Genomic DNA, 17,203 nt, shown 5'->3' with positions numbered 1-17,203 from the left:
TCTCTGTGATGTCTACATGTATAATTGTTCCTCTGAATGTTATATTTAATCACAAGGCAAACGATAATGTAATCTGGAGATCAAACAAAATATTCTCTGAAGTTAAACCATAAAAATCTGTAATATATACAGTGGTACCACAATCCGTTCCAGACGGACGTTCGAGATGCGATTTGTTTGAAATCTGAAACGATTTTTCCCATCACAATCAATGGAAAAAGAAACAATGTGTTCCAAGCCTTAAAATAGTCTTTTGTAGGAGTGAATGTAGAGTGTCTGCTGCAGGTGGCTGTTCCTCTATGTGTGTGGCCGCTGCATGTGGGAGGGGTTGCCGAGTGAGTGACGTCTCTCCAGAAGTGAAGAGGTGCCCGGTGCGTGTCCAGCTCTGAATGTGCGCTTCTGTGCAGTTTGGCTGTGACAAAGTCATAAACCAAGTCACGCTCTGTCCCAGACTCGCCTCATCCCTGTCCCAGCTCCAGCCCACAACAGGACATCAAACCCTGGAGTGGAGGTGTGGAGAGCGAGCACCTCCCCTGTGACACTCTACCACGGTCCAGTGCGGAGACAGGAAAGGTTTTACAGCTCAATATGAAGAAAAAACAGTCAGTAAATGTAGCTAACGGGACACGTCTGCATACAGAGGCTGCGTTATACACAATAACAAAGCGCGTCGTGGGTCAGCTGATCAGTCCGCACACGTTATGTTTTTTCCGCCTTTTTTTTGGTGGCGTTTGAGTTCTGGATTTTCGTTCGAAATCCGAGGCAAAAGAATCCGGGATGTTCGAAAACCAAGCTACCACTGTATAGCGAAGGAGTAAAAGATGGATCACTGTAATTTTGTTTTCTATTTTTGAGTATTTCTGCATCTTTGTCTTGCAGGTGCCAGTGGTACATCAAGACTAAGTTAACTTCAGAAGACAAAAGGAGGACAAGTTTCCAAAATGGACAGGGTATGTTATGACCAAATGTTTACCATGAACCCGCTGTCCTATGCTTGGTCTGAACAAAGGCTGTGCGGTGATGTTATTGTATTAGGAAGGCTTGTTGCTGTATGGGCTCCTGCTGAGATTTCACAGCTATAAATAAAGCAGAGCAAGTAAGATGTCACGCAAATAAGCTGACAAAAAAGAAACACAGCCTCCCGCCTCTCTTGCATCACACCCCTCCTCGCTGCTCTCAGGTTTCATTTGAAGTTTGTTCCCTCTGTATTAATCCTGTTCATCACGTCTCAGTCTTCAGCATTGTGCGCCCATCCGTCTCTTCTGCCGTCTTTTGTGTTTGAATACCCAACTTTTCATTTCAAACGAGATGGAACACAACTTTAAACGGGAACAGTGAGTCGGAAATGGGAAGGTGTTTGAAAGGGACTACAAAGAGAAGACAAAGAAAAGTGAATATTTCAAGCCGATGGAATAAGACATCAGTGTGAGAAATGTGGCAGCCAGGGAAAAGTTTGAAGTTCGGAAATGGAGTGGAAAGGCTGAAGTGGAAATGTTTCAGTGGGTGGGGTCTCAGTAAAAAAAACATGCAGGCTGACTTCTTTGATCTTGGACTGGAGAGCTACTCAAGGACAGCGTCCGCTGAGGTTTTACTGGCGTCGCTTCGCCGATCAGAAGCTCCGCTTGTTTTCGTGATACTCTATTGATCAGCACAGCTTGCGTCTGGCCGACTCCACTGAGAGGTCAGGGTCAATGACAGGGCAGCGGCGGTCTCTTAAAGATTTGCCCATTTGCTCAAGGACACTTCAGCAGGGTGGATGTTTGCTCTGAGGAAGGACAATAGCCAGTATATACACCTGTCTGCCGCCCTGCTGCTTGCGCGTGCGCTTGCTCTGGTGCATGTGTGTCAAAGACGATACTCAATGTCAGACAAAATAACTTGTCTTCCAGCTCATGATCAATATCTGCGAGGAATTGTGTCTCTACATGTCTGGAGTCGTTTGTCTCAAAATCCCTCAATTCCTCACTAACCATGAAGCAAAACAAATATTAAGAGGAATCATGATAATGCCATTATTCTTATATATATATTTGTTTTTAACAATGTTTTCAACAACAATATTTTACGGACTTAAACAGAAGACATTTTACTGGGAACATTCACAAACGCAGAACAAGAGAAGGCAATGTTTTGACCACTTCTTGAGCCTTTGGGAAAATCCAGTTTCTAGCTGATTCTTCCCAAGATACAAGTGATATTAAGGGGGTGTTTTAATCATGGGCAAAACACTTCAGCTTCCATGAAGAAGATGTATTCCATTCTGCAAAATTCTACTGTCGCGTAAGTCCCTAATTGTGATGAAGAGTTGTGCCCAAGGACTTGTTTCTTTTCTCATGTTTGTTTCAGCTCAGGATTCAGGATCATTGCCCGGAATGGGGTGCAGAAGTAGGATGTGATGTGATGGAGTCAGGACCGGGCTTTTGGTTTCAACTAGTCCTAGCGGTTGCATGTCACCATTGCGAGTTGGATTTCTTCAGTCAATATTCTTTGTTATAATGTGGACAAGTGCTTGGTAGAATAGCACATATTCCTAACCCCTCCCCGGGAGGAGCTCAGGTGGGTGGAGGGCAGTGAGGGGCTGATGAGGCTTCATGAAACAGTGCCCTCATTTTCAGAGCCCACAAGATGGCAGTCTGTGCTCTAAAATCTTTGGATGTGAACAACCATTTCAATGAAATATCTCGTCATTTTTAAACTGAGAGCGCCACCTACTGACCTGAAAATACACTGTTTCGTGAAGCCTCATGTGCCCATTGCTAGTGGAGGGCTTCTGTTAAGAGGGGGCCACCCTCTGAAAAAAGATCCTAGCAAAGCCTACTGCAGCACTTGCTCCCTGCGTACTCCCTTGACGTGGCCTGGATCTAGCTGTTCCATTGGATAGTTTCCAAAACGTGCACCGGGGTTATGAGTGACTCTAAATGCCTCATATGAAAGGGATTGTTTATCATCTTGCCCTGCAATGGTTGAGTCTCACAGATAAAGCTTGAATGGGCTCTGACCATGCGCGGCCCTAAATTTCTCTTTCTTGTCTTTTGCAGTCCCCTTTCCTGGGATCAAGACCTACGTGGATCCTGATACGTATGAAGACCCCACACAAGCTGTTCATGAATTCACCAAAGAGATCGACCCATGCCGAATCCGCATCGAGAGGGTGATCGGAGCGGGTAGGCTCACAGACAGACCGCTGTTTGTAACCAGTCCTGTACACTGCCATTATTAATGCAGCGTCTTTTGTCATGTTGGCTCACTGAAGCGCTCGCGGAGCTACAATAGATAAACAGTTTCACTCCAACAGTAATTGCAAACGAATCTTTTCTCTTTTTTTTAACTCCACTCAACGTTTGCAGCAGATGCCCTTTCTATTTTTTATCCCAAAGTTTTGTGCCACAGATACAGTTTTCATTGGAAAGAAGATATTAGTTTTAGAAAGCAACGACTCAAGTGTCATAACTCGAACAGGCACTGGTGTAAAGTGCAACACTGCCCCCAGCTGGTGGAGAAGAGAACTCAGTGCTGAGTGAAGTTGAGTTCGAGAGAGATGCATATTGCTGTTTGTGTCGTAGGTGAGTTCGGTGAGGTGTGCAGCGGTCGCCTGAGAACTCCAGGAAAGAAGGAGATTGCCGTGGCTATTAAGACTCTCAAAGGTGGATATGTGGAGCGGCAGAGGCGGGACTTCCTGCGTGAGGCGTCCATCATGGGCCAGTTTGACCACGCCAACATCATCAGGCTGGAAGGGGTGGTGACAAAAAGTAAGTGTCCTCTGCTAGACATGAGGTGTGAAGCGTCTATATAAAAAAAAACGCAGATCTATTGATTTGAAATGTCAATTCATAACAAAACTCTATCGCATGACGACACCATCGTCGCCATCTTTATTCTCTAAACAATAACAGATTCATGTTTACACCACTATTGAAGAAATGTATCTCCATTAAACTTGCTGTGTTTCTCCTCACAGCGGCCAAATAAAAAGGGTTCTAGAAATAATAACGGCAGGCTTATAGGCTGTAAGGGGCCGTCAGCCATCTACTCCGGTGACTCCTAAAAGTGAACGTAGACCCGCGTCCATGCTTGTGTGTGAGTAATCGTAATGAGTGTAGCGGCGTGTCTGTTTTACTGGGTCCCACCCGGAGCAGCATATGGTCACATTTACAAGGTTGTAGTAACCTGAGACGGTTCGGTGAATATAAATGATCCTCCTGAATATTCACTGCGACGAGTCACTCTTTGGAAATGCACCTGAAGTTGTTCCCTCAACAATGTGTCGAAAACACATCCGTCCGATGTTGGTGTCCGTCACTCAAGGTGTACGACGGCTAATCGTAATGTGGTATTGGACTCGGTGTTGGTACTCAGATGTAAATAATAGGAATTTAAATAAGTCATTGTTGAAGCAGGCGAGTGGCACAATGGTTCAATTCTTTGACGCCTCACAGGTCGACTTGGAATTGAATTGTTTCCACTATCAGTCATAGCGATATAAAATAAAAAAAATAAATAGGGATAAAAGGCAACCTTAAACAGTTTTCTTGACACCTTAAATTGATCTGAAAAACCTCCAGGTAAATGACAGATGAGAAAGCAAGAATGGCAATTCATGTATTTATACACAAAACGCAGAAATGTTTCAGGCTAAAATCACCCTCCAAATGACTGATATACTCTTTTTTTAACTGGGTTTGACACCCCTGAAATCCTCACACTGTGAAGTCGTATTTCTATCCTCTGGTACTGCAGCAGTTGAACTTTGGGGATATTGAGTGGCACAGACTGAAAAGGACGAGTGGATCTACACATCCACATAAACAGAAGCTCAGCATCAGTCAAAGAATAAGTCTTCGGAAGCACGACTCCCTCCATCTGTTGTTGTTCTTTAGAGACTAATTAGGGGAACTATTTTGCCGTGACCAACTGCTTTACCTGGACTGAGGAAGGAAGAAAGAACAGGTGACACGTTAGACTTAACAGGTGCCTTTGTTTTTGTTGTGAAACCGAACAGAAGAACTATACGTCGTCGCGCCAGCTGCTAATGAGAGGAGGAAAGCCGAGCTCAGCCGAGTGTGTTCATGTGGCTTTGCATGTGTTCAGTAAGTTTAGAGACGTGCGATCGTCGAACTGTTCTCAAAAGTCTTGCAACGGCTACTTTACCAATAGGAGTTTGAAAACATCCAGCTGTGAAAGGGGAAGAAATATGGGGGGAAAACAGAAATCCCACGATCTAAACCTATTCAGTCCAACTTGTCTGACATAAGAATCCATTTTTCTTTCATTAAGCCGCTTCCAAAAGCAAAAAGTCTGTCGTCTGTTGGGCTCAGCAAGTGAGCGAAGCCTCCCCTGCTGCTCCACATCACTCTAATGAGCGCGCCAGTCCCCCAATCCATCACTCATTGTGCGCCACTTACTACCTGCTCATGTTCATCAATTATCGCCATTACATTTCAAGCAAGGTGAGGCTGTGTTGACAGATGCCGTTTTAGGTTCAAAGTGACAACGCGAGCGGGAAACCATCGACTTGCCTGTAATTTTATTAGTTAGCCATGTCAAACAAGGGTGTTAACACCGAGCAGGCGGATTTAAATTCGCTCCGGTTCACACACTGCTATTGAAAGTAGCACGGCAAGACATTAATTCTTCCGTCATGAGGCTTGCTTCTGCCTTGCTTTACCCAGGTGCCTGGGTCGCCCTCAGAATCATTGGTAGAACACACTCTGTTTGTGTCTCGACAGGTCGACCCGTTATGATTGTGGTGGAGTACATGGAAAATGGATCACTGGACTCTTTTCTGAGGGTGAGTTGTCCAGCCATCTTACATTCAGGACAGCCCTTCTAAACTTTAGAAACATTTTGACAAAGTTTAGTTACAGTTGAAGATATTTGTAGGTCCCATTTGCCACATGGGGTACATCCATCAACCTCATTGGTTGTCCTCATCTTCTTTTTGTACCGTGTGACACTCTACTGTCACAGACCACCCTTGAATTTCTGTCCATTATAAAGGCATATCAAACTCTAGGGCAGCGGCCCATTCACAGCGCAGGGTGTTGTTGTAAATGGCGAGGTACATCATTTTATAATTCCGACTGTTACTTGCCAAAAGTACCATTCAAACTTCAAGTCCCACAATGCTATGCAGTACTAACATAATGTCTGAACAAGGTTCAGATCTGATGTGTTTCCCAAACTGAACAGTGGAATAAAGTAAAGCCTCTTTGGCTTATTTTTCCCCTTCTTCGCTGGTCTGAGTTCTATGCCTCTGCTCACACACCTCCCAAGATTAAATGCATTGGACGAGCTTTTCACCAAATCTTTTAGTCAAGTTTAGAAAAAACTCCTAAGTTACTCAAGATATTGATATCTTTTTTTTGCTGCTCTGTTTTTCAGCAACATGACGGCCACTTTACAGTCATCCAGCTGGTGGGAATGCTGCGTGGCATCGCCTCTGGCATGAAGTATCTGTCAGACATGGGCTACGTTCACAGAGACCTGGCAGCACGAAACATCCTGGTCAACAGCAATCTGGTGTGCAAAGTGTCAGACTTCGGTCTCTCTCGAGTCCTGGAGGACGACCCCGAGGCTGCTTACACAACAACGGTACACCTGACTCCTAAAATTCAACTGGATATCGGCCAGGTTTTTCATCCCCATTTATTCTCAAGTTTGAGAACAGTCTGGGAAAATATGATATATGAATTGATTTCAGGGTAAAGCAAGCACTAATTTAAATGTTTTATGAATGTTGATCTTCATTCACTGAGACAGTAAAATAATGTGGTAAGCCATGACTAAAGTCTGTCCGCCTTCTTATGTGGTTAGGGTGGCAAGATCCCTATTCGATGGACATCCCCAGAGGCGATCTCTTACAGGAAGTTCTCTTCAGCCAGTGACGCATGGAGTTACGGCATTGTCATGTGGGAAGTGATGTCATACGGAGAAAGACCTTACTGGGAAATGTCCAATCAGGATGTGAGTATCATCCGACTCATTTGTAAAAAAAAGTCCTGTTTGTCAAAGCCTTGTGATGGGAAAAGTGCTGGGCAGATACTTTGAAAAGGATAAAAACGATGAGTGAGAGGAAAAGAGGCGAGAAGGTCAGAGGTTCAGCGGACTTTGATCCTTTAGATGGGACTTTCAAGCCTGTGGAGTCAGTGGGCTGCTGATCCCTGGACTTTGGCCGGGGATTGGACGGGCTGTTGAGGAATCAGATCTGTCGTCTCCATGCAGTATGTGAAAGCTTCACAATAATCCCTGCAGCCCCTCGCACACACTGAGCACGCAGGGTTGGGTGTGTTGGGGGGGGAGGGGATTTGTGATGTTTGGGCAATTGCTTAGAAGTTCCAAAGTGAAAGGCCAGCCAAGCTGTATTCTGCCGAAGCATCAACCAGCTGACACCAGCTAATCCTGGTCAGCTATTTATCGAAGCTCGTACCGTATGGAGGTTAAAAGGGCAGAGGAGGCCAAAACTTGATATCAGTGGAACCTTGTTTACTGTTGCCATCCATTTACCGACTTTTAACAGAAGTATTTTGATATATTTGTGGAATAAACGTGGTGTCCTTCTATTGAGAACAGGTGTCACACGGTGGAGAAAATACAAAGGCTTAGATTGAGTTGAATGATTTTTCCATGCACCATGTACTTTACTTTTTTTTTTTTTTATCTTAGCATGGTTAGATGACTTTGAGTCAGACCCCAGGTCGGGGACCAAACCTATAATTTAATGCGGCCCACACGACCTTTAAATAACCTGTAGATAAGCGTCAAAGCCATGGTGACATCAGGGCCCAAGATAGCGTGCCGTTCCAAAGGCTGTTTTCCCGAAAGCTGTGATAATAGACGTCTAGAAGCTAAGATTTGTTGGACGCTCTAAAGGGAGTCAAGTGTATCGCAATGGATGTATTCTGAGACTGACCACGAGGAGGCTTTGCTAAAATTGGCCTTTGGCAATTAAAACGGAGACTGAAAGTCCCTTCTGTTGAAACTCCGATTCCTTGTTCAATAAATATTTGTGACCTGGACTGTGTTGAAAACGTCTGCCCCTTGTGTAATTGAGTGTGACACCCGTGACTTAAACCATACATCAGAGTGGAGTTAGTATTCATCGATTCTATTTCAGGACTTCAGCTGCAAACCTTAAGTGTGGCTTTGTCTTGTCGCTGATTTACATGTATTTTCGACTGCACTTGGGTGAGCACTGCTGCTATATACCAACTTCCATCACTTGTTGGCTGTTAATAAATCATGACAGCTACACCATGAACAGTTGAAACTGTATTTCCACGTGAATAATTTTGAGTGCTGATGAAATACTTCAGCAGGAACAGGCAAGCAGACAGAGTGATAGTCGACCAGAGGAACAAAAGAGTGTTACAGCAAAAGGAGGAAGCATTTCAGGACCCATAAAAGCACATGTTGGAGTGCCCAAATATGAAGATAAAAGATCAGTCTTTGTTCCAGCCAGCCTGCCTTCTGTGTGAAGCATGTGATCTCCCTGTAGTGATCGTAAAAAAGAAAAAAAAAACTACTCACTGTCTGTTCTCAGGTGATCCTGTCTATCGAGGAGGGCTACCGGCTCCCCGCACCAATGGGCTGTCCTGTCGCACTACACCAGCTGATGCTGCACTGTTGGCAGAAGGAGCGAAATCATCGGCCCAAATTCACAGATGTTGTCACCTTCTTGGATAAACTCATCCGGAATCCGAGCAGCCTGCTGCCTCTGGTGGAGGATATCCAGAGGTAGATCAACACGAAGCACACTAAGACCCTGTATATCATTGTTGCAGATCAGATTTTCACTGCCAGACAAACCTGAAGTCTTTTAAATAACTTAAAAAATGTTTTTGAAAGCACATAAAGGAGCACAGCAGCAGATGTCAATGCAAATATTCTAATGTCCAATATCACTTTCTCACGGCCGATACCGATATTTTCCGTTGATTCCAATCTTATAGCTTCTTCTTGTCACCAGCTTTTCACCCCATATCGTTTTATTTATTTCATAAATATAATTCCATATTTTTTCACACTTGAAATACCGTAGAAATGAGCTGCCAGTGAGCTCAATGGGACAGCAGTACAACAAAGATGCGGCTGACGTTTGGCGGTATTCAAAACACCATTACGTGGCACAAATAATATAACAAAATCTAACCGTTAGTGCACAAGAACACAAAGGAGTTTCCACCAAAATCTCTTAGATTTGAGTTTGAGTGTAAGCGTTTTCCAGTTCAGCAGCGGCAACTGACCTCTGTTCATTCATCAGTTCACCAGAGTCTCCAGGAGAAGAGATGGATTACCCGATGTTCATCTCTATCGGCGACTGGCTGGACTCCATCAAAATGACGCAGTACAAGAGCAACTTCATGGCAGCAGGATACAACACTCTGGATTCTGTGGCTAGGATGAGTATTGAGTGAGTCGATGTCGAAAGAGTACACAAAGCTTTTCACAGATATATTAACCCTGCTATCTCTCACGTCAACATCCAAACAACTCCAATAACAATTTTCCACTTTAGCTGTAGTGAAAATAAAGTTTTACATTCGCGATCATGAACTTACATACTCTGTGTCCGTGCTTGTGCGTGTGTGTGCGTTTGTGTTTCCACTCTCGGCCTAGAGATGTGAGGAATATTGGCGTGGATCTGATTGGCCACCAGCGGCGAATCATCAGCAGTGTACAGACTCTTCGCCTTCAGCTGCTGCACGAACAGGACAAGGGTTTCCATGTATGAGGACGTTAGCGACGACGTGGGAGGGCGAGCTCGACGGGACGGACCGAACTGAAGTGTAGACGTCAGGACTACAGGAGTCAGCGACCTTGTGCCTGAGCTGAGATCCCTCATATTCAGCCTTCTGAGAGAGACTCTTCTTCCGTCGCTCTTTCCAGACTCTTTTTCTACGACGAACAGACTATTTCCGCCTGACACTCCACAGGTTCAGGCACACTCGTAGGTGAATGTAATGCCTTCTTGCAGCAGTAATTTACTGTCTAAATACTGATTTAATTTGAACTATTCATGCTTTGCTGCTATTGGTTGTGCAATCGACAGGAAACACTATTGATTTCATGGTTTACTCTCTTTGAAAAAAAAACATTGTTGCTTTCGTACATGCAGTTAAAACTTGAAGACAGTTGATAAGATCTCTTGAATGTCAAAGTGTATAGTCAAATATTCGATAAATATTATTATATTCAAGTATCTATATATGTGCAGTCTTGTATGTAAAAGCCCTAGTAAATCTGGATATTAATTTGAATATTTTACATTTACTTTCGATCCAAATTAGCAATACAGTTATATGCAGTCACCTTTATGAAGGTTGTTACCGACCAATGTAACTAAAACATCGTCAACTTGTGAAGCCTCGATCTGCTGCAGCAGGTGAAGACGTTAAATTCCGAAACATGAAGAGAGAAGCGCGCAGGCGAGTGCAGACCTCCGTCAAGCCGCTCATTCAGCTTGTCGTTTTATTTATAGGTTTATTTTCTGTTTAAAATATGATACCTTGTTTAGCATTTGAAATGTCATTGATAGCAATTAGCTCAGTGGGTGGCACAACCTTCCGCACCACACTGAGCGACGGATCTTCAAACGATTCCTGCATACCGATGGTAATTTGAAATACTGCAGTTTAAATGCCTGTTCCAAGCCCCGTTCAAATACAATCAACGATTATTGAGTAGGTTTGCGCTCAAACGCAGGCGATCTCATCGCCTCCTCGGCGGTGGTAACCACCGGCTTCAAACGGTTCAGAATGTAAATGACTCATGTTGCCTGACACAGTCTTCACTGGCCTATCATATGAATGTTCATGCTTAAAAATAGATTCTCTTTTTACACCCACTTTTTCAGTGATGTCAAAATGTGCTGCCAAGCTCTTCAACTGGTGGATTTCTTGGGCCTGTTTCAGTACAAGTGAAGTGTAGATGAGCAAGTTAGGCTGGAACTTAGACCAATGTTTTTAAGTTGATTTGAGTTTTGACCCAATGACATATGGAAAACTGAAGTCTCTCCAACATCTATGAAGATGATTAGAATCATGAATGTAGTGTAACATTTCAACCGTTCTAAGGCAACACCTTTGCTTTTCATGTCATCATGCACCTCACGTTATTTTAAGATAAGGTCAGAAAAACAAGATTTCAGATAAAAAAGACTCTTAAAAAATACATTTGAACATGACAGATTATTGTGAGCACTGCAGGGGTGTAACAGCCGACTATATTGAGCTCATGAGGCAACTAGCTGTGACGTCATCCATCTCTTTTCGCACATATGCGCGGCTACACTACACAATCCGCAGGAATAGGAGAGAGGGCTGAGGCTACGGAGGCATCACGACCCAACACGTCGAAAGTATGGGAGCAATGGACGGCTCAAAGATTGAAGTGAGATGGCATATTTGCCGAACACTTCTTTCACACCACATTTTTGAGCAATCGACATTCTAATATAAAGTTTCATTGTTTCAAATGTTTTTGTTTTTTTATTACTATGTGCAACACTACAATCAGACATTGTCACAGAGCAACTGGTCGACTATCAAAACAGTGGTTCATTGCAGTCCTAGAATACTGTCCTCTCATGTCTCACTGACATTAAAATAGAACATGATGGTTTGAGAAGGTGAGACATTTAAATCAGATGTATTTTGAGTTTCATCAGAGCAAGTTAAGTTTTAGGTTTAGGTAAGATTTAAAGAAGTCTTCGGAACATGCTTGGTTTATCCTGGGAAAACGGGAAGACATGACACGCAATGTTGAGCTGTCACATTTTTCTTGCAAATGTAAACGTTTCATCTTGAAAGTGACGTTGCAACGGCCGAACTAGATTGCAGAGTATAACGTCTTGAATGCAGTTGAATGACCAAACAGACCAAAGTTGTAAAAATAATATAAATACTATTAAAGAAAGGAAAACAGTTTTAAATGTGGATATTGACTGATAATATATATGATGAGGCTGACGTACAGAAGAGTGAAGTGACTTGTTTTGTCTAAACATTTTACATTTGTGTGTCGGCATGAGTGAGAAAATATAGGAGGTTATGGAAACCATCAGTTTTGTTTGTTTGTAAAGTCAGTGGTTCATAGATGAAGCTGCTGAATATAACCGTTTAGTTCGGCAGCAGTTATAGCTAGAAGTATGTTGGCGAAATTACGTTAAAAAAAAGTAGATGTGTTTGAAGGAAAGAGCTGGCAGCGACAACAGCAGCATCTTATCTTACACTATCAGAATGCCTTACAGTTTGTTAACCACAGATTTATAAGTTCCAGCTGATTTTAAGGACCTAGCATTCCATTTCGGAGCACGTAACAAACGGCAGCAGCAGGAGGGAAAACAGTGCTGTCGGGCTGCGGGGGGAAGTTGCACGCACAAACCCAAGCACGTATACACAAGCTCATACTCACCACACCTCTACAGTATACAGAGAGTATCAGATGCTGTTTGTTTAGCATGTTCTACTGCTGAGCAATGTTAGAACGTTCTTTTGTACAAAGTACAAGTATACTTAATAACTCTTGTATTTTATTTTTCTATGATTTCCAAAGAGATGTTGTAGATCTTGCACACTGTAAGAGGCAGTTACAGCGGATATTTATTTGCAAATAAAGCTGAAAAGTTCAATTTGCTCTGTGTTTCTATCATTGGGTTTTCAGGTGCAAACTGGAAAATATACGAAAATGATGTAAATCCATCCATTAACACTCAGATGCATGATTGTTTTGCGTCACTATGAGAACAGATTTGCAGAAACATTCCAACACATGAGCCACAAATATGGCAGGTAAAAGAAATGATTACGTTTTGCGGGTCAAAATCTTTTTCCCCTCTTCATATGAAGTTGCAGGACACCAATGTGTTTTCACATATGCAAATATGTAACCAGTAGATGGTGCTATTGGAACACTATAAGCAGAAGAAGAGAACGAATCGAATCCAAAGCATTTGGTTTTATGTACATACGGTTGTCCTTGGGTTAGTTTAATTCCCTTGTGATCAAAATAATCTCTTTTTAAATTTGTTTGAAGACATTCTGAAAATCCCTTAAAACCAATTTAGGTTAAACTAGATTTTATTCATCGATTTACTTTGTCAGTACATTAATTTCTTACAATATTTACTATAAGATTTTTTATTTCATATTTTAATTCACTTTTATACAGATGTCTGACCAAAGAAGTGCAGCAGTAATATAAAAATATCATACATTCAGTTCATCTTAATAATTTATTTTTTAAGTATTTAAAAGTCGATAAAACTTGTTGATAATTATTTGTTAGAAATGTCTATGTTCCTGCACCGATCCAAAGAGTCAGACTCCCCATGAGGTCACACGTCGGTACACAGAGCTTAATTTAATCTGATGGGATTAAACTTTACAAGATGGGAGGCAGAAGCAGCAGCGTCTGAGTCGACACACAGCTCCACCTCCTGATCATGTGTTTATACCGTTAGACCTCTTTATTCCGAGTCCATGGATCAATGTGCAAAACATTTCACCCTGGTGTAGCTTTAACTGGGAATAATGGGCCTCCTGGATAAACTGTCCGGGTGGCTGGGACTGAGGAAGAAGGAGGTCAACGTTCTGTGTTTGGGATTGGATAACAGCGGTAAAACCACAATCATCAACCAGCTGAAACCTGCCAACGTGAGTACAACGGGAGATATTTTGAGTGAATTATGTTATGATGATTATTATTTTCATTTTCTATAAACAAAAAAAATCCGTTGAGGTTGCCCTCAAAATGAATACATACACCAGGTTATCTAAATAATATCAATAATACAATAATACAATTATTTTCTAAAAAGAATTATTCTTTAAAAACCCCAAACTTAAAAAAAAAAAAAAAAAAAACTAAGCAGTACCAGTGGCAGACAATTTCACTTCATGTCAATTATTTCAGGAGTTACTTGGAAATTGAAAGCAGCCTTATCTGTTGTGCAAATTCCATCGTGTGGCCCTTAACTACAGCGATCATTACCGATTTTCAGCATTCGAACCTTTTAGGCCCTTTATCAGAGGACTGGAAGCATGCTAGTCAGGTAAAGCCGATTCCTACTCCATTTCCTTTTGACATACTTTTGCCATTACTTGTCTCTCTCTCTCTCTCTCTCAATGTGTTTGTGTGTCTGTGACTGTCTGGCGGTGCGCAGGCTCAAACCCAAGAAATCGTCCCTACAATTGGATTCAACATCGAAAAGTTCAAGAGTTCAAGGTAGAGCGCTGGATTATTCCAATTCTGTTTGAAAATGACTGAAGCATATCGCAAGAACAAGATCACAGCCAAAATGAGTTTTGTCTGAGCGGTTACTCTCACAGTGAGAGGAGCTTAGTCATCTATGAGAGACTCCGTCTCAGAAGCACTGCTTCTTTACTACAAGAGAAGGCAGTTGAGTTGGTTTGGGCATCTTCATTTATAGTATGGGGTATGTCCAAGTGGGAGGAGGCCCTGTGGCAGACCCAGGACACATGGCAAAACTATGACTCTCAGTTGGTCAGGGAACGTCTTGTCATTCCCCATAGGGGCAGGAGAAGGTGTCAGGGGATGTAGAAGACTGGGCTTCTTTCTACCGGGTGCTGCCTCCCTGACTCGACTAACTAAGAAGTCATGAGACATTTTAATGCTAACTATTGAAATTAGCTCACAATAGAATTTAATGAGAAACTATTTTACTTTAAAATTTACGTTAATACTGGCTCATTGGTACAAAAAAACATGCCGCAAACTCAAAACCTAGCACATGACTTGAAGCTCTACTAACTATTGATGGGCTGATGAGGCTTCATGAAACACTGTCCTCATTTTCAGGCCCTCTCTGCCTAAAAATATGTTTTAAATGAAACCTAACATCTATTTTAAACCAAGACTGCCCTCTAGTGGGTTCTGAAAACATGGACACCAGTGGTGGGCTGGTGAGACTTCAACCAACAGTGCATTTCTTGTCAAAGTTCTTTAGATGGCGCTCTTGATTTTAAATGATGTCAGATTTCATTGAACTGGTGGCTCAAATCCTAAGATTTTTGAGAAGAGAGTGTCATCTAGTGGGCTTTGAAAATGAGGGCAATGATTCATGAAGCCTCACCAGTCCATCACTACCTCTACCAGTAAATACTTAAGAGACATGACACTCAAGGCACAAACTAAATGTCTTAAAATTAAACCCTCGAAGTGGGCTGCATACATTCCACTTAACATAAAAAAGTCTAAAGTACAAATGCTGTCAAGTTCGGAATTTCTTACTAAATTCAGGAAGTTCAAACTGTTCTCATCCAGACTGCTTCCCCGCATTATGAGTAAACAATGAAGTGACTTCAGTTGATCATTTCTCCTTTATTCCTGTGTTCAGCTTGTCCTTTACAGTGTTTGACATGTCCGGGCAGAGCAGATACAGAAACCTATGGGAGCACTACTATAAGTACGCACACAGACACACACTTAAGTGTTCGTTGTCTGCTTCAACAAACATGAAAACTTGATTCTATTTGTCAACTGTTGCTTTTTAGGGAAAGTCACGCCATCATATTTGTTATTGACAGCAGTGACAAATTGCGAATGGTTGTTGCCAAAGAGGAGCTGGATACTTTACTCAACCATCAAGGTATGGATCATACGACTACTATTATGGTTAAGTAAATCTTCTGTCAACAGGAAATAGTTTCTATCACGATCACTGAGTCAATTATTTGGTCTACCATGTTTGATTCTGCAGATATTCGCAGGAAGAAAATTCCTGTTTTGTTCTTCGCCAACAAGATGGACCTGCGTGATGCCGTGTCTTCGGTCAAAGTTTCACAGCTGCTGAGTTTGGAGAACATCAAAGACAAACCATGGCATATTTGGTAACGTCGAAGTTATTCACATCTAACTCCTCAAAGAGAGGAAACGTTGGTATAAATGGGACTCGTTGAAAGTAATGTTTAACACATCAAAACAGGTCCAACGGTTATAAATTATTATCAAAAATAGGTGCTGCAATGGAGTGAAATGAACTGCCGCTTTGGTAGAGGAAACAAATGTCAGACACAGAAAGATCACCTGTTCCAGGAATTCACTAAAATAAGTTATTTGTTGTCTTTCATAAATGAACAGTTACTTATATGAGGAAGCAGAGCACTTGTTAATGAAAAAGCTTTTATCATCAGCTGTTTAATTATTAGACAGATGGACGGCAGATGATCAGCAACTAGAAAGATTAAAACATCCAGAATCCAAGGAGACATGAGAAAGTGAAGAGATAAGCTTCTGACACCTGTTGTTTTTTTGCTTTCTCAGTGCCAGTAATGCTATCGCGGGGGAAGGCCTGCAGGAAGGCTTAGACTGGCTTCAAGGTAGAGTACACGTTTGCTACAAACACAACATGCCTCCATTTAAATATGTAAAGGTCGCGACTAATTTCATCTTGTCTTTTCTAAAAACAATAGAACAAATTGCACAGTAAGTATTTGCATCACTTGTGGATGTGTTGTCGTGTTGGAGTCATCTAACAAAACACAAGAATGTGTCCCTTTGTGGCTAGTTGCAGAACTAGCTGACCTTAAAACTAGTCTCACACATCAACGTTGACAGAGTCCAGTCAGTTGTTAGCTACTTGGTATTATTTCTTCTCCATTAGTGAACGCATGACCCTGTGGCCATCAGGACAACATCTACTGTAAAACCTTATTAGTCAAGCTCCTTTACGGATCAACACAACAGCTAAAGTGAATGCTACTCAGTTGCGCAGTTGTTCTCTCCCTTGCTGTGTTTTCAAGGCAACTGAAAAGCCATAAAGTACCTATGTTAATTCAGAGGACATGTTTCACCTTCAGTTGCAAGTTTGTGTGAATTTTTTATTTCTTTCTCTCCAACCAGATCATGTCAAAACAATGACCACCTGAAGGATTAAGCTGCCTGTGAATAAGCAGTTGGAGATGTTCACCCCACCTACATGCTGGCCTTTCTGTCTATGCATGACTTTAGTGACTATGATAACAACCATGCTGCTCTTTATATATGTCCTCTACCTGATGACGGGAAAAAGAAGCATTAAACATTTTTGAAAGTATCTAAAAAGATCATCGTGATGTTTTATTTTTATGTAAAAAGGCAAAATGATGAATATTATTTGTTTATATCAGAGTCGATTATTCATTTAGGCATCACCTGCACAATTCTATGGTTATCATTGAAACCATTTCATTAAACTATTAAAATT

General features: G+C 42.0%; 2 protein-coding genes across 9 annotated transcripts in view; both read left to right on the top strand.

The window, feature by feature from the left end:
- LOC128765709 (ephrin type-A receptor 6-like) overlaps positions 1-12,628 on the top strand; it is a 141,377-nt gene extending 128,749 nt beyond the window's left edge. The window contains exons 9-17 of one of the 2 annotated variants that reach the window (XM_053876698.1): positions 880-950; positions 3,039-3,164; positions 3,564-3,749; positions 5,727-5,788; positions 6,382-6,591; positions 6,814-6,963; positions 8,540-8,733; positions 9,260-9,409; positions 9,618-12,628. In XM_053876698.1, the coding sequence (XP_053732673.1) occupies positions 880-950; positions 3,039-3,164; positions 3,564-3,749; positions 5,727-5,788; positions 6,382-6,591; positions 6,814-6,963; positions 8,540-8,733; positions 9,260-9,409; positions 9,618-9,789 (1,321 nt within the window). In that variant the 3' untranslated portion in view covers positions 9,790-12,628. Of the gene's footprint in view, positions 1-879; positions 951-3,038; positions 3,165-3,563; positions 3,750-5,726; positions 5,789-6,381; positions 6,592-6,813; positions 6,964-8,539; positions 8,734-9,259; positions 9,410-9,615 lie in introns of both variants that reach the window. The other variant, XM_053876697.1, reaches the window with a different exon arrangement.
- Positions 12,629-13,398: 770 nt separating this feature from the next.
- On the top strand, positions 13,399-17,055 carry LOC128766184 (ADP-ribosylation factor-like protein 6). 7 transcript variants are annotated; one of them, XM_053877626.1, is made up of 9 exons: positions 13,399-13,652; positions 14,000-14,050; positions 14,162-14,223; positions 15,356-15,424; positions 15,513-15,607; positions 15,719-15,848; positions 16,282-16,337; positions 16,431-16,443; positions 16,861-17,055. In XM_053877626.1, exons 1-9 carry the CDS (start codon positions 13,530-13,532, stop codon positions 16,892-16,894), a joined length of 633 nt encoding a protein of 210 aa, XP_053733601.1. In that variant the 5' UTR covers positions 13,399-13,529; the 3' UTR covers positions 16,895-17,055. The 7 variants fall into 7 exon arrangements, with proteins under 7 accessions (XP_053733601.1, XP_053733602.1, XP_053733598.1 ...); XM_053877627.1 differs by lacking the exon at positions 16,431-16,443; XM_053877623.1 differs by having other exon boundaries at positions 16,282-16,443.
- The last annotated feature ends 148 nt before the right edge of the window (positions 17,056-17,203 follow it).

Source organism: Synchiropus splendidus, chromosome 10, assembly GCF_027744825.2.
Source record: "Synchiropus splendidus isolate RoL2022-P1 chromosome 10, RoL_Sspl_1.0, whole genome shotgun sequence".
NCBI lineage: Eukaryota > Metazoa > Chordata > Actinopteri > Syngnathiformes > Callionymidae > Synchiropus > Synchiropus splendidus.
The sequence above is the reverse complement of the archived record's forward strand: the minus strand, read 5'-3'. Positions and strand labels throughout refer to the sequence as shown.

Coding starts and splice junctions, on each gene's coding strand:
- LOC128766184 (XM_053877623.1), top strand. CDS start 13,530: ATGGGCCTCCTGGATAAACTGTCCGGGTGGCTGGGACTGAGGAAGAAG. Junction 14,051..14,161: donor ACTGGAAGCATGCTAGTCAG/GTAAAGCCGATT, acceptor GGCGGTGCGCAG/GCTCAAACCCAAGAAATCGT. Junction 15,425..15,512: donor CTATGGGAGCACTACTATAA/GTACGCACACAG, acceptor GTTGCTTTTTAG/GGAAAGTCACGCCATCATAT.